The 17,778-nt window shown below is 41.5% G+C and overlaps 1 protein-coding gene across 1 annotated transcript in view; it reads right to left on the bottom strand.

Moving 5' to 3' along the window:
* Positions 1 to 399: 399 nt before the first annotated feature.
* Positions 400 to 17,778, bottom strand: part of LOC131491139 (collagen alpha-1(I) chain-like) — a 42,377-nt gene continuing 24,998 nt past the window's right edge. The window contains exon 6 of the mRNA XM_058693668.1: positions 400 to 3,891. Within this exon, the coding sequence (XP_058549651.1) occupies positions 3,808 to 3,891 (84 nt within the window). The 3' untranslated portion in view covers positions 400 to 3,807. The remainder of the gene's footprint in view (positions 3,892 to 17,778) is intronic.

Below are 17,778 nucleotides of genomic sequence, written 5' to 3'. Positions count from 1 at the left end.
CCTTATTTCCAGCTCAGTACTGAACTCTACTGTCTCCTTTCAGAAGCACAGCACATATATATATATTTTTCCCATTTTCCTATTTATCCTTCCGAACTATGACAAACCAGGCTCTCTTATTTCACACACACACACACACACACACACACACGCACACACACACACACTTCCTTTCCAGTGGTGCAACCAAAAAGCTACTTTGATGAGATTGAATTCATGTTAAATCAGGTGACTTTGTGAAATCCCTAGTGTTTGTACAGGACTTTATAGTTGTTCTTGGCCATTGAACCTTGTTGCTCGTAACCACCTTATGAAACAGTGCCTTCGATGGGGGTCCTTTAGGTCCTAAGAACCTTTCAAATCCAGAGTCCCCTCTGAGAACACTGAGTAAATGTGGGCTTTCCTTTTTTTTTTTTTTTACTATGTTGAATAAATTCTGCCCTTCATCTACAGATGGCTAAACCAGAAATCAGTTGATTCTCTGCTTATAGTCCCATATATACTATATGACCATCAGCCTCAGCCTGAATACCTCTAGTGACATGGTTATCACCTCCTAAGGCAATCCCCATCTTTGGTTGTTTCCGACCAATTGGCAGACAGAGATGGCCAGACAGAGAAGTTTACAGATTCTTGTAGTGCATCTACAAGAGGGCCATGAGAGAGGATACCACCTTCATAGGGTTTGGTGTGGACCCATTACAGTTTCTCTATATTGGAAATGGCCAACCAACCCAATCACACCCTTTCTCTTGGGCAATAGGACTCTCTTGGACAGGGAGTCACAGAAAAGGTAGGCCACTGAATCTAATGTCTTTCCCTTCCAAATAACGCATGAGGCTCGTTGTTTATCCCAATCTTTGAAGTACTGGGACTTGGAGGTACTGTGGCTAAAAAAGACACTGCCTTGCATCATTATAACACAACTCCATTAATGAAGGGAATTTGGATGCTTCTCCTCCTTGAAACTTTAAAAAGTCAAATATAAGAGTCTAATTGTTACACTCATTCTAAAGGCAAGGACCTGGAGTCTCAGGAAGATTAAGCATTCCACAAGTCTCCTGGCTAGGAAGTGGCACAGCTAGCCTCTGTTACCCCAGCTACAGATTTTGGTTAACTAAAAACAAACCAAAACAAAATACCTAACTGAATGTTTTAAAAAATTAAAACTAAATAAAATTTGTTAACATATGGTCTTAACGTATGATAATAAACAAAACAAAACCCTATAGCACAACTTGGCTGAATCTCTGGGGGAATGATGCCGAGTAGAAAAAAGCCAATTCTAAAGGCTACCTACTATATGATTCTGTTCATTTTTGAAATGACAACATTTTAGACAGGGAGGCTAGGTTAGTGGTTGCCAGGGGGTGATGAGGACAGAGGTTGAGGCAGTGGTCAGCAGGCTTTGACTCTGAGCTGGGCAGTAGGGACACTGTTCCTTCTGTCCACTGGCTGAAGACAGAGCAAGTTTTAGGTCAAGTGTTCTTCAATGAGCCAACCCACAGGAAAGGCTGTGCTTCCCGGACAATTTTTCAACTTACTATCCACCCTAGAGAAATTGAGTGAAGTTGTAAGTTTTTCAAATGGTTAGTGTGACATTAAGATTGATACACAGGTACTTGCCTGGGGAAAAGGAACGTTTACAGCAGCTTAGTGCTGCAGGGTCAACCAGACTTGCGGTTGACAGTGAAGATTGATGACAACCTACAAGCCATCGCATCTGTTTTGTGAAAAGACAGAGCGATCAGATGGCATGGGAAGTGGAGCCTGAGAAAAGAGCAATTCCAGCGTGGTGCATCTCAGTTCTTTCTGAGCTACTGGCTGCTCACAGCCAACAGGCCAATGGCAAGGGTAAAGATGTACAAGAAGTTTGGCAAATAGTGCAAGAGAGGAGTGAAGGGAAAAGAGACGGCAGAGGACACGTACAGGATTCACAGCTTGAACAGACTGTGTTTAGGCTCTGTCCCTTAGAAACGGTGAGGCTCTGAGCTAGTCTCTTAGTCCTTTGAGCTACTGACTCATTTGCAAAACAGAGCAAAGAACCCTTGCTGGCCTACATTACCAGTTGGTTGGGAGGAACAAATGGAATAAGGTTAGTAATACATACTCCGTGAACACTTCCATTCTTTGCAAATGCAAAGATTAGTAATGTGATTCACAAGATTCCTACTAGTGGTCTCTAAATTTCTATACCTATGATTTGGCAAGTGAATTAATTCCACCTGAAGGCTGGAGGGTCCATGGCCCTCAAGTGAGCATCACTAAATGATCAGGTCTTGATAGCAACCACTGCACTTACCATGAGTTCATGGATGGGGTCATACAATGGAAATGGAATAAAGCATGATGTCCCCCATCTGCGCTGAGCTTTAATAACTTCAGCTGGTTTCCTAGCATGCTTCCCTGACTGGCCCTTGGCCCAAAGCTATGCACATAGAATTAAATAATGAATGCTCATCTAATTTGATGAGGATTCTTATGTTTTCCATTTAGGTAATTTGGGAAATCACTACTTTTGGAAATGCTGCATAGGAGAGGGGACACTATCATGGTGGGTGACAGTCTATCCAGAAACACTCTAGGAGGGAGACACTTAGGGCTGAGCTGAAAAACTTGAGAAGTGGCATAGTGTGGCAGAAAGCACATGGGCTCTAAATGCAAGTAGCTGTGTGAGTAACCTAGCTTTGTCTTCTCTGAGCCATGGCTTCTTCACCTTCCTGTCAATGGTAATGACAATAATGCTGTCCTCCCAGAATTATCCTGAGGACTAAATGGTAAACAGATATGGTGCAGCTGGAACAGAGAAGTAACACAGTAACTCGGATCCTTTCTTTCTTCAAAGGATAGGAAGAAGATATCATAACTCCTTTAAGATATCTTGTTCATGTTTTTCAGAGATAATGAGAACAGGCGCCTTGGATAGCTAAGCTTATCCTCTTTATAGCTCCTGGGAATGCACCTTAGCAAGCCTGGGATTTGGAGGCAAACCTAGATTCGTATTCATGCTCTAGCAATTACAAGCTATGTGATCTTAAGCATGTTAGCTAATTTCTCCCAATCTCTGTGTCTTCAGTGTAAGAGTTTAATAGTATCTATGAATATGGTTGCCTAGAAAGTTAAACAGGTAGTAAATATAAAGTGTCTAAGACATTGTCCTACACGTAATTTGAACGTAATAAGCATTTGTTCTCTCCATAACTATCTTGGGTGGGGCAGCAGGAATGCACAGAGAAATGAGCAGAGCGTCCACAGACATCACTATTATTTTTCATAATCATCACTAATCCTTGGTTCCATCTGAGTAGTATGTTCTTCCCACTGGAGTTCCATAACAGGTCACACTAAAGGACTTCAGGAGTGTTGATGAGTCAACAGGGTAGTGCAACTGCCAAAAAACAATGGATGTAATCCCAATACCACACCTGGATACTGAATGACACATTCACGTTTGACATGAATGAGCTGGAGAGCACGCCGGGTGGGAAAGTGGCTGGAAAGATGCCACGTGAAAAATGTCCAAGGGACAGGGACAAGAAAAACTGAAGGATGAGTGCAAATAAACCAATATTTGAAGGGTTGATAAGTGAAAGGATGATTTCATTGATTGTGGAGAGAACTCAGACCAGTGGGTAGAAGTTACTTGAGGATACAATTCCAAGAATTCTCTGGAAATGCAGCAGTCTACCAGTGGAACAGGCTGTCCAGTGAAGGAGAACCTGAGTCCCAGTGCTTGTCACTCAGGGGCAGAGGTGGGTAGGCTGGCATGCACATCCCTCAGATCCTTCACAGCTCTGAAAGTCCATCTCAGGAGAGGCCCATGCTCCGACAGAAGAAGTCTTGAGTTAGCAGGTCATTTATATATACCAGTTCCTTCAGCGTGTTGTAAATCTTGGGGGCACCACAACAGGATAGAGGAGAAAGACATCTTATTTACCTTAATACTAGCTATAGTTCCTACTGTACATGAAAGGCCCAGTTTATGTATTTAACAAATACATATTACTTACCTACTCTAAGGAGGGTACCTGAAGTGCCAAACCAACCTCTTCCTCATGTTAAATGTTTCATTCCAACAATATAGTGTAGAAAGGAAGCTATTATCACCATTTAAAAACAGACTTTGAAGTTAAAAAAAGGAACAAAAAGTTTCGTTTTTGAGCATATTATTTAATACCATGACCTTCAGTTTCCTTACATGTAAAATAGGAATGATAGTGCTGTGTACCTCTGAGGACTGTTCATTCATTCATTCAACAAATACCTGAACACCTATTATGGACCAGGCCTGGTTTGACTTGCTGGGAACTTACATCATTGGGCTAAAAAAGACATACACACTCGTGGAGCTTATATTCTAGTTGGAGGGAGGAGGGGACGTGGTAATAAACACAGTAAATAAGTTTTTGGAGTATGTTAGTGTGAACATACTGTATAAAAGTATTATGAGAAAAGAAAGCAATAAGAGGGATAGGGAGGAAAAGGCAGTCTCTGTGAAATGATTAAGTAAGCTAATACAGTAAAACTTATTGCACGATAGGTTTAGTAGAAAGTCTTCAATCAGTGTTGGCTATTATTACCATGGAGACTTCTGAGCTCACATGGTCTACACTTTAATGCATCATCCACTCCCGATTTATTGAATAGGTGACGTGTTCAAAATCAAAACCAAAAGGAAATGGATCCTGACACTGTTTTGAAGTGTCATTTTCTTTCTTTTTTTTTAATTTTTTTTTTTAACATTTATTTTTGAGACAGAGAGAGACAGAGCATGAACGGGGGAGGGTCAGAGAGAGGGAGACACAGAATCCGAAACAGGCTCCAGGTTCCGAGCTGTCAGCACAGAGCTCGACGCGGGGCTTGAACTCACTGACCGCGAGATCATGACCTGAGCCGAAGTCGGCCGCCCAACCGAGTGAGCCACCCAGGCGCCCCATTGAAGTGTCATTTTCAATGAAAATGTCATGAGTTTAGGGTTCTGGCATTACCTCATTTATGCAAGGTTGCTGATAAGATTCTAGGAAATACAGATGTGCAGGAATTCTGGCTTGAACGGAATTTCATCAGCTAAGTGACCTAGCTTTTCTAAGCTTTAGTTTTTCCCTGATATTTGACCAGGGCTATTATAACATTTAGTAATCACATATGTAAAATGCTGGGCACACAGCAGGTACAGTGAGCTTACATTATTATCATCATTGTCCAAACTCATCTGAATTTTTGGATCTTCCCTGTGTACAGAATGAAAAAACAAAGCTGTATTCCTCAGGAGGGAACATTCCACAATCACGTGTTACTAGGAGTTGGCCTAAGGTCACTTGCCATGAGAACCAACCAGGAAAACATAAGGAAGCGTTCAACTGATTGAATGCTCCGTCCAGTTCTCAGCCTTGCTAACTCCTTGGCTGCAGTCTTCAGAATTCCAGAAGATGCAAACAAAAGACACACTGATTCACTCAAAACAGTTTTTCGTACAAATCTGAGGGTTTAGCCAAAAAAACAGTCCAAAAGGATTTATGAAGTGTGCTTCCCTCCAGAGCCTGCAAGTCAAGATCACAAGCTCCCTTTAATCAGCCCTATTTTCCCGGAGACCTCTGTAGCATCATCCCTCTGCTTCTTACCACTCTGATTGAGAGTTTTGGAAAATGAGAATTTAATTTGTTCCATGTTGAACTTTTTCTCATGGGGACCGCTTTACAAGGAAGGAGCGCTTTCTGCTTTTCCTTATCAGTCCCATTTTCTGCAAGTTCTGAAGTAAATGAAAACTTTGAAGTGTTTATTGGTGTTAGCACCTTTTCCACTATGTCCCCAAGACAAGAGGGCTATTTCTAGAATTGGAAGTCCTCCACTCACTCCTCGAAAGCACAGTAACCCCCTCTCTGCTGTTGGGAGACTTGCATCCAGCAATATAATCTGCCCCTTCCAGGGGTAGCTGTGACCACCTGGCACTTCGAAAGGAAATGGGCTTCGGTGGGTCTGAGTCAGTGCTTCTTGCACAATCTGTGGTGAAGGACCAGCTTGTTCCTATTTCCAATCCATCGTGGACTGATACTTTATAAAATACAATAAAAATTAATTGCTAGGAAAAAATTTAAAGACATAAAATGCAAGCCACTGTTTTATTACCAGATTCAACAGTCATAAAATTACTCTGTCAAACTGCAAAAATTTTAAATGTTTATTCACAACTTCTGTATTTTATCCAGCTGTAGATTGCAGCACTGATCTGTCACTGGTGAGCCATGAACACTTTACTTGAAATGGAACACAAAGCCAACCTATCCCTTTCCCTGTAAGATGATATATTTAAGTGCTGGGGTTGGCACATGGGAATCACCCACTAAATATTACCTATTGCTGTCCTCCCCAGGCTGGTGAGAAGAGGGGAAACATCCAGGAGACTGACATGGATGTCTGAGTTCCTACTCTGTTGCTATGACCTTGGACAAGTGTCTTCACTGTGCTGAGTGTTAGTTCCAAAATGTAAAATACATGAGATGATCTAGAACAGAACATCTAAATCAGTGACTTATGAATTTAACTGAAACCCAGAATGAAAAAAAAATTCATTATGTCCCAGTATACAAACGCACCAACATACACTCAAGCAGGCAACTGCAAAGTTTCATGAAGTAATATTATCCTTATCATATGCTATGCATTCTGATTTCTCTATTTTTTTAATGCTGGTCAAGGGGCACATGGCTGGCTCACTCAGTACACCATGTGACTCTTGATTTCAGGGTTGAGTTCGAGTCCCATGTTGGGCGTAGAACTTTAAAATATATATATTGGGGCGCCTGGGTGGCGCAGTCGGTTAAGCGTCCAACTTCAGCCAGGTCACGATCTCACGGTCCGTGAGTTCGAGCCCCGCGTCAGGCTCTGGGCTGATGGCTCGGAGCCTGGAGCCTGTTTCCGATTCTGTGTCTCCCTCTCTCTCTCTGCCCCTCCCCCGTTCATGCTCTGTCTCTCTCTGTCCCAAAAATAAAAAAAATAAAAAACAAACGTTGAAAAAAAATATATATATATATACACACATATATATATATACATATATATATATGTATATATATATACACATACATACACACACACATATATATACTTAAAAATAAAAAAATGCTGGTCAAGACATATTTGACTTCAAATCCACTACTTGAAAAACACTACGGCAAATGATCTCTAGGGTTTCTTTCTTTGATGATGGGATTAATGAGTAAATAGGTTCCTCTCAGTCATTTACAACTTGATTTCCGGGTAAGACTGACATTACCTAGAAGTTTTTGTTTAAGCCAACTGATTCTACATTAGGATAGTCTTTAAAAATTTTTTTTATTCAAGGGTAATTAACATAGTGTTATAGTAATTTCAGATGTACAACATAACGATTCAACAATTCCATACATTTCTTAGTGTTCATCAAGATATATGTACCCTTAATCCCCTTTATCTATTCCACCCAACCCCCACCTGCCTACACTGGGATATTAAGTGAATCCATTGGTCATAAAGAATAATGGTCAAGGACCATTCTGTTCTCAATGGCTCAGTCGGTTAACCGTCTGATTTCGGCTCAGGTCATGATTTTTTTTTTTTTTTAATGTTTATTTATTTTTGAGACAGAGCATGAATGGGGAAGGTCAGAGAGAGAGGGAGACACAGAATCCGAAGCAGGCTCCAGGCTCTGAGCTGTCAGCACAGACCCCGACGCCGGGCTCAAACTCATGGACCTTGAGATCATGACCTGAGCCGAAGTCGGATGCTTAACCGACTGAGCCACCCAGGTGCCCCGCTCAGGTCATGATTTCATGGTTTGCAAGTTCGAGCCCCGCTTAGAGCTCTGTGCTGGCAGCTCAGAGCCTGGAGCCTGCTTTGGATTCTGTGTCTCCCTCTCTCTCTGCCCCACCTCCACTCACACTTCGTCTCTCTCAAAAATAAACATTATAAAAATTTTTTAAAAATGGTCAAAGATGTGGGTGTCTTTGGCTCATAGCCCTGGATGACAACCTAGAGGCATCACTGGATAACTGCTACCTGCCCTCATACAAGCTTCCTTCAGGTAAATGTACTGGGAGACAATTATGGGTAAATTTCCTTATTGGATTTTGTGGTCTGGCTAAAAGGCCACCTTCTTTCTGGAGAAGGGAGAAGGAACAACAGTGGGAGTTAACAGGCTGCTGGAAGTGTTAGGACTGAACTGGTATTTCCCTTCTTTCACATGTTAGAGGCAGCAGGTGAGAAACTTGGTAGGAAAAGAAAATTGACATGCAGCTTTCTATGTGGAACGATATTTTGTAGTCCTTTTATTCTTTTAATGAGTAATTTTAACCTGTGAATTTCAACTTTGTCGAAGAATAAAAGATGAAGTTATTTCTAGTAACTTCTAATTTTGTGCTCTGTAGAACCTCCCCTTTCCTCTTGAGTAGTAAGAACATCTCTAATTGACCTCCCAGTCTGAGTTGCTAAGTGTTTCACTTGGTAACTTTAATCTCCTATTCAATACGAGGCTCTGTGCCTCTCTCCAGCAGAGGCAAGTCTTGCAGCTCTAGGGGCATGGGATGCTGGAGGAGTGATCTCTCACCTGCATCCCTCACCTTCTCCTTGAACTTATTCTTATGGTTGGTTCCTTTCATGACTATCCACAGCAAATTTGAGAGCTGGTTGTGCAGAAATGACATCTTTTCAAAAAGCTCCACGTGAATGCTGGTTTGCCTCTTCATCAAGTTCAAAAAGGGATTCCCAGGTGAATTCCCCACCTGGCAGGGGTTAGTTTTTCTGACTGGTCAGATGCCCGCACTTTGGGATACTATCCATGTCCTGGCTTGCTCTTGGGGGGGTTGGGGGGGCGCATCTGTTGACTCTGCTGAGAGTCACTACCAGGGTTCTTCTCAGGAGTTGTGGGGAGTGCTCTCCTGTTGGGTACCACCCAAAAGGCCGAAGTCCCAAGCCATTTTCTGTGGATTCACTTGAGACCATGGTGTCCAAAAAACCTCACACCCGCATCCTACCAAATTTGTCCTCTTTCCACTCTCTCTATTCCTTCTCTTAGCTTCACAGTCTCAGCATGAGGACCTCTTTCTGGGATAACTGCTCACCAATTTTCAGACAAAAGATGATCTTCTGAAAGGTTACCCCGAAAGTTGACATCTCCCCCTCCTCCAGCCCACTTTACATGGGTGTGAGAGCTAAAGGCCATTCAAGAATTGGTTCTGCTCAAATACAGTTTTGAAAACACTCTGCAGGAAAATGCTGGCCACAGAGCTGCAGTTGTGACCTTAGAGAAGTGGGGATTTTTTTTTTTTGGTAAGCCTGAATTTTATGTATTTTTTATATTTTAGTGCAGTTATACAATGTTCTATTAGTTGGAAAACTGGATAGCTACAAGTAAAAGAATGAAACCGGACCACTTTCTAACACCATAAAATCAAAATGGATTAAAGACCTAAATGTCAAAAGTGGGGATTTTAAACACCTTGTTTTTAGCTGTGAGCTCTTCTCACCTCTTCTTAGAAAACAGGAAAGACTCCACTCAGCATCTCACACTACCTTAGGTTTCTACAGCAAGCCACACTGTAGGACCTGTGCCAGGCACTGTGGACACAGCAACAGGCACACACATGGCCCTTGCCCTCAAGGAACTCAATCTAAGGAGACATCACACACACACACACAAAGGAACTGTGACAAGTGCTCTGGAGGAAAAACACAGAGTGCCAGCCAGGAGACTGGACTTAGTTGGGTTATCAGGAAAGGGGTCTCTGAGGAATGGATATTCAATCAGAGGCTAAGAAACAACCAGGTGGTTTGAAAAGCAAGGGTAGCCCAGGCAGAAAATACTTCTGAAGCCAGAAAGAGACCTCATTCCCCAAAGGATGGTCCAGTCAACTGGGTGCAAAAGATGAAATCAGAGAGGTAGATGATAGCCAAACTGTCCAGGACCTCCAGGTATGTTAAGGACAGTAGTCTTGGTCCCAAGAGAAAAGAAAGCCATCAGTGGGCTTTATTTGCTCCCATGATCAAATTTTCATTTTAAAAAGGTAATTACAGCTGCACAGCTTGAAAGGGCATCAGAAGGCAAGAATGGAGTGGGGAAGGGGGCAGGTATAGTGGCATGCAAGTTTTAAAGCATTTCTAGTTATGCTGGGTCTAACTCACCTAATCAACATTCAAGAGCAAGGTTGTATTAACTCACATTAACTTAATTTCCTACACTTTTCCTGTTCTGGGATCATACCCTCCCTCTTACCACTTGCTAGCTGTGTGGCTTAGGAACTACCTATGAGCCTCCTCAGGTTCTTCAATTATGAATTAAGGAGCACTCTTCTCTGAAGATTTGCATTAGGGTGAAATGAGAGCCTGGGTACATGGACGCTCCACAAACACAGACTCATCTCAAGCAAATAATCCTGTCAATTAAAAAAAGGAAAAAAGGAAGGCCTCTTCTACTGGATCTAATTAAACAAAATTCTACATACATAAATTATGCAAGAGATTACCCCAAATGCATTTACTAGAGTGGCAAATTTTATGGTATTAGAATAGTAATATTGTAAGCCAGGATTTTTTTTGTCTTTTACAGATAGCAGTGAGTGATACTAAAATGGTGAAGAAAGATTTATGATTAGACATTATACTGGCAGACATTTTAATTAAAACTCCTTGATACCCTCCCCATAAGAAAAAGGCCATCTATATTCCCAATGACACAGTTTCCCAGAAATCTAGTCTTTATTAATATAACTTTGAGAATTGGCACCTCCCCAGAGGATCTAAACCTCCAGAGTAAAAACTGTTATCTACAAAGGGGAGAGCAAATGTACCACAACTCCACTGTCTGGTGCCCGTGGCAGACATCAGAAGATGTGGATAGGTGGGTACAGCACTCCTTTCTATGGAGCCCAGACACAGCCTCAGAAGTCCCAGCCAAGGGCTCTAGGCAGCTACCCCGACTAACCCAAAGATATTCCTGGTCTGAATGTACTCATTTTCAAAATAGGGGGAAAAATCAAGCAATGAGAGTGTAAGTAACATACCTGGAATTTCATTTACAAAAAGCAGAAAAACAAATTCCCCACTAAATTGAACCATTCTCTACATCTTTCACATTTTTTTAAACATCACTATCCATCTCCTCATAAGCTCATGGAAAGTACAAGCGCAGTAATAGTCCAAACGCATAAAGATATAATCTGCTTTACTCCAGTTCTATAATGTGAGCTGTTTTAACATATATTACATCAGAGGCATGTATTACAAAACAAAACCCTTTCCAACAATTTTAAAGAACTCCAGCTGAGCATGTTCTGGGTACATTCTCTGTCAATGGGGATCTTCATAATCACTATGTTTTGGATATGGAAGAAAAAAAAGTGGGTTGGTTTTTTTTGTTTGTTTTGAGTCCCTTAGTCTTGTTCATGCTTAATGCAATTTTGTGTGGTGAAAGATTAACTGAACAGGCAATGGTGAGAATGAACTATACGACAAGCATAGATTATGTAAATATGAATGCAGGTTTTTAAAAAGTTTTACTTATTTATTTTGAGACAGAGGGAGAGAGCATGCGCATGGGAGAGGCAGAGAGGGGGAGAGAATCCCAAGCAGGCTCTGTCATCAGCACAGAGTCCGATGTGGGGCTCAAACCCATGAACCCACAAGATCATGACCTGAGCTGAGATCAGGAGTCAGATGCTTAGCCGCCTGAGAAACCCAAACGCCCCTGGATGCAGAGTTTTGGTTTTTTTTTAATGTTTATTTATTTCTGAGAGAGAGACAGAGCGTGAGCAGGGGAGGGGCAGAGAGAGAGAGAGACACACACAGAATCCAAAGCAGGCTCCAGGCTCTGAGCTGTCAGCACAGAGCCCGATGCGGGGCTTAAACTCACCAACCATGAGATCATGTCCTGAGCTGACGTTGGACGCTTAACCGACTGAGCGACTCGGGTGCCCCAGAATGCAGTTTTAAGGAAGCAATTTTTAGGGGGAAAATTTCTCTACAAGAAGCACAGAAACACAGAAACAGAAACCTTGCTGTCTCAAAAAGCAATTGATCTGGAAAAAAATTACTGTTTAATAATGGCACAAACTCCTGGCACACTCATTAATTGGCTGGTTATTCAGAGAAGCTAACAGTGTACTAGGCATAGGAAAATATTTAAAACTGGTGTGGCAGGGTCAAGAGCTCAACCCCTGCTCCAACTTTGTGTGGTATGATCACTGCAGAATACTGCATGGGATCTGCATTTCCATGCAGCTCATGGCAGTTCCTACAACTACAATCTCATTTCCAAAGCATGACCCCAACTAAGAGCTTTGTGATGAAGCAGATTTTTTACCCATGGCTAATAAAACATGGTCCCTAAGAGAAGATTGTTGCTGCCTATTTCTAGTCTCTATGCTTTTACTTATTTTCAAATTTACACATGTAATAACAAACAGAACTCTTTCATGATCTATAGCAAGCTACAGAACACTCCTTTTAATGAGGCTGGTAATATTTGAGCCACAAGTCCAATTAGGAATCTTAAAACATTGATTTACTTAGGGATACTATAGCTGTTCTTTTCAGACCTTGAATTTCTAAATTTTGAGACTATGCCACACTTGAATGTTCCTTTAGTCATCAAAGTGGTCACATGTGTACACACAGCTAGGTGTATGTGTGTATATAATTCTTGACACATATCATGTAATGTTACATATACATATTACACCTATGTAATACATGAAATATGTGTGTGCATATATACATATAAAGTATACGTATACATAAAGTATGTATGATGTCATCTTACCACAGCTCCAGAGGCGGGCAAATGAGAACACTGGAGAATGGAAAGATCTGGTGAGTCACCCTGATTTCACCAGTAAATCCAGCAAGAGATGTCCCATCACCTCACTGCCTGTTGAGGCCCCTTTCCCATTTTGATTTAGTATTCATTGTTATGTTTCATTTCCTTTATATTTTACAAAATTTTGGAACTATGCTAAATTATGTCAGAAACCCTTGGAAATATGTCTAACAGTCTACAGTTCAGAGAAGTTTAAATGCAAAAGACATGAAAATTACATTTTAACTGCTTATTTGAAACTGTTCACACTGAAGACTAAGGAAGCGATCAACTCACTCCTATTATTGACCGCAACAGTGTTTTTACCCTGAAATGCCTCCCATTTTGGTGATAAAACAGACATAAACTTTCCCACTTTAACCCTCTTGAAGTGTGCAGTTCTGTGGCATGAAATACATTCACACTGTTGTGCAGCCATCACCATCCATCCCCACAATTTTTTCATCTTCCTTAATAACTCTGTACCCATTAAACATGAATTCCTTCCCCCTCCCCAGTCCTGGGCAACAATTTTCCACTTTCTGGCATTAGGAATTTGACTACTATAGGAGACTCATCTCAAAGGAATCATACAATAGTTATTCTTTTGTGTCTAGCTCATTTCACTTAGCTATCATCAGGGTCCACCCACTTTTGTAGTAGGTGTCTTAATTTTCACTATTTTTAAGGCTGAGTAATATTCCATGGTACATATACACCCCTCTCTTTATCCATTCATCCATCACTGCTTCTACTTTTGGGCTATTGTGAGTAAATGCTGCTGTGAACTTGGGTGTACAAATAGCTGTTTGAACCCCATCATTTGGGTATATAACCAGAAATGGATTGGAACTGCTCGATCATAGGGTAGTTCTATGTTTAATTCCATTCTTACATACCTAAATGAGGAACGCAACAAATACACCAATCGAACACATTGTGTGGATTTTAATCAAGGCAGTGGAAAAACCCCATCAGATTTTCTTGCATCACACCTCACTTAACCTGTTGGAACACCTTACATCTATGAACTGACTTGAAGACGCCAAAGGCTTCCAGGCCTAGGCAAGCCTTCCAGAGCTCTTGCCGCAGACCAAGCCTGAGGCTTTCCTGTTGACAGGAAACAGGACCCAGTACAGCTCCGTCTGTAGAAGTGCCGAGGTCAGTCCAAACTACACCCAAAACTCAGCTCTGCAGCATCCCACAGGCACGGGTGTGGATCCTGGCATCAGAGCCCGGTAAGTATAAAACCTGAATTTTTATAAAACTAGTAACGGGAAAACAGGAAGATCAAAGAAGGTGGTGAAATCCCCACCAAGGCCAATGATTGCACAACACGTCGCTCCCTGAGGCACTTTTTTCCACCTGCTAGAACACTAAAAACTAGGAATGTTTCAAGTTATTTGAGAATTCACCAATCCCAAAACTTTCCTTTATTAGAAGTTCTTCCAAGGTTTGTCAGAAATTCCCTGTTTAAGGAAGCAGGAAACTCCAAGGAATTTTAGGACTGATAGTGTAATACACGTTTAGGCAGAGCCATCATTCCCTATAATTCATCAAAAACATAGTCTAACATGCAGTTTATAGAGAAATTCTGAATGTATAATGACATGTGGAGGTACTGGGCCATAATGTGGTCAATGCTGTGGAGAAAACAATTCAGGGCCAAGCAGGTACAGTACAAGGGGTTACCCTAGGAATGGTCGGTCCCCTTTTGGGAGGGAAGAGGGGTTAAAGAGAACTGTGTGAACCAGCAAAGGAATGCAATGACCAGGAACATCTGAGGACCATGCAATGAAGGGTGAAACTGAACCTCTCTGGATGGGAACGCAAGGCTTTGCCTCTCTACTCGGCACTCCAGTTCCCCTTTTTTTTTTCGGTTCCCCTTTTTAAGGACTTGAAATACATTTGGCTCAAGAGATTAACTGGGCTGTGCTGATCAGCGGGTAAGGTCTCCATATACTAAAAGGTGACACACAGCTCTTCCTTCCCTCGCTCCTCTCGCCCTGTGGGACGCACACCCTGACCTGAGCAGGCTCAGTCATCTCTTTGCCCAAGAGTATGAGTGGGTCACTGCTTTGGGTTCCTCCACCAGTCAACTGTCCACAGGATGGTAGGATTCCCAGATACAGACATGAACCTCAGAAGAGGTTAAGAGGTCTCTGTTTAATGGACTGAACCTGAGCTATATGAAATTACCTGAGCCCTGCAGCAGACTGTGATCTAACACATAATAAAGTCACGCACTTTGACTCTTGTCTGCTGCTGATCCACGTGTACAGCTTCCGAAAGGGTCTTGAAGGATGTAGGAAACCCTGGGTTCTCTAAGATCCCCATCCCAAACAGCACTCTTCAGTGTAGGATGCAGGCTAAAGATGCATGCTCTGTTAAATGTCTTAGTGTTTTATGCAATCCTGATGCTGGGTTGGTATTCATAGCCTTATATCCCTGAAATCAATTTGTTTTAGATGTCACTGCAGAGTCGTCCTCAATTCTTGATAGAAATAAAATTACATTTTCACGTAAAGGTGACAGCAACAATACCATAGACACTTAGCAAACAGTTTTTGAATTAGAACTAAATTCTAAATTATTCCTGAAAGAAACAGAATGTGTCCCTACCCATTCCTTAAGCACAAAGATACAGTTTTATTCATGCAATAGTATCAGTGTTGTTCAGGGGCAACAAGATTAAGCATCCGACTTCTTGATTACCATGTCAGGATTTGTGGGGTCTAGCCGTCCATCAGGCTCTGCGCTGACAACATGGAGCCTGCTTGGGATTCTCTCTCTTCCTCTCTCTCTCTGCCCCTCCCCTACTTGTGCTCTCAAACAAATAAACTTAAAAATATATATAACAATGTTGTTCAACATGTAGGGCTTTCCTCTCCCTGTTTTAAGTTGAAATTCATTATGAATACCCAATATTGCCAAGTATCTAGCTATTCTAATTAGATTACCTCTTATGTTTATAAAAATAGCAAATCAATTGCTCCTCACAATTCCAGTGCAGCTCTTCCTGCCCACGGGTCTGGTCTTTGTGCTTTAAAAAAATACCTTTTTGCAGTGAAAAAAAAAAAGGCAGGGTGGGAGGAGCACCTAGCTGGCTCAGTGGGTGGAGCAAGCGACCTGATCTCAGGGTTGTGAGTTCAAGCCTGATGCTAGGTGTAGAGATTACTTGAAAATAAAATCTCAAAAAAAAAAAAAAGGCAAAAATTTCTCTGAATACCACTTCAGAAATACTAATTCACACTAAGCATTCATCTAGTAACAGCATCTTAAAAGTTCCAAAGGTCTTAATACATGTCCACTCAGTGCAACAGTCTTCATCCTGCCATGGAAGCAACTACCCAACTCCGACTTATCCCCCACCATGTTACAAAACAAGGCAAAGACAGAGGGAATAACATACCCTATTTTCCAGGAGACGTACAATATAGGAATAGGGTAAGCAGGTTTCCAGGTCCCCCGCCACTGTTTTATGTGCCTGTTTCATCTTCTGTCTTCCATCCTGGACACGACGGGACTCCTTTGATGGAAGGCAAGATGGCTGCCATCCTTCAGTTATCACAGTACTGTACCTTTAGAATGGACAGCATCAGCACTGTGATAACTGAGCCAGGGCAGCCTGTCAGTCACGGTGTCGGCCAGCACCATCCTTTCTGGGTGGCTGCACGACTTCCTCCGAAGGCTCCCATGAAGTGAAGAACTAAAAGATCCCTTTCTGGTTTGAGATGTGGGGAAGCAAAAGAAAGAGTAGGGTCATGGCCCAGCAAGTGGTGAGACTGAAATAGTAAAAGGCCCAGTTGAATCATATTAGAATGAAAGATGAACACAAGATGAATGCATATTAATGATGAGCAACCATGTGATTAAGCTTTCAACTCTGACAATACATCAAATATGCAGTAAGCTTCCCAGCTGTTTCAGTGTTATCTCTTCCATGCATGGGTTCGCCAACTCTATCTCCCTGACCTCAATCACCCATGTAATAAATACTTAGTGAGGAACTACTCTGTTCCAAGATCTCTTCTAGATGTTCAGCAAATGCTCCTTGTCCTCAAAGTGCTCACAAACATAGCCATAATACTTCTCATGTGTCTTACATTTAATAATTTCCTATGTGCATTCTCATTTGGTTTTCACAACAACTCACATGGGGCTGTCCATGAATTATTCATTACCACAAAAGGTTTTAGAAATAGATTACATATCATTAGCCCATTTTACAGATAAAAAATAAAAACCTGAGCGGTTAGGTGATTTAACTGAGATCATGCCCTAAGTTATGATAAACTTGGGCTCAAATCCATGTCCAATGATCAAGCCCAGGGTTTTTTTTTTCTCTACTCCAACCTGGCCATTCAACTCATCAACTGGACACACAATTTACACAAAGGGATTTCTGAAAACATTTAATTTTGGCTTCAGAGTTTTAGTTTTCTCAGTATCTCAGATCACAACACAGAAATTAGTGGGGATTTTATGCTTTAAGGAGAAATGCACGTTAGCAAAAAAAGAAAAATGACTTTGATTATTCTTACTCTCAGTTCCAAGGACGTACTCAAATTGATGACACTGATGACAATTATGTACTTAGCACACCTGCAGGGTGTTTTCCACTACAGTTAACATCAATTCTACAGTTATGGCGGTGCAAGAACCACTGACAACCTCTGGAATGCATTAAAAAAAAAAAAAAAATCAACATACACACAGATCACTTGCTTTGAAATTATCTGTACCTTTGAGCTGTACCATGAAGTCATTTGAGGGATGATTCTTACTTTTAATAAAAAGTACAAAAAGATTCTGAAATTGGAATTCAGGCTTTAGATTGTCAACTTATTAAAACTATGATTCACTCGGTTTTTTTCCATGTCAGTCATAAGATCTCAAGTTATTTCAATATGAGTGGAACTCGACAGATATTTGAAAAATAATTATGTTTT

This window comes from Neofelis nebulosa, chromosome 2, assembly GCF_028018385.1.
Source record: "Neofelis nebulosa isolate mNeoNeb1 chromosome 2, mNeoNeb1.pri, whole genome shotgun sequence".
In the NCBI taxonomy this organism is placed as follows: domain Eukaryota; kingdom Metazoa; phylum Chordata; class Mammalia; order Carnivora; family Felidae; genus Neofelis; species Neofelis nebulosa.
This window is presented reverse-complemented; position numbering and strand designations above follow the sequence as displayed.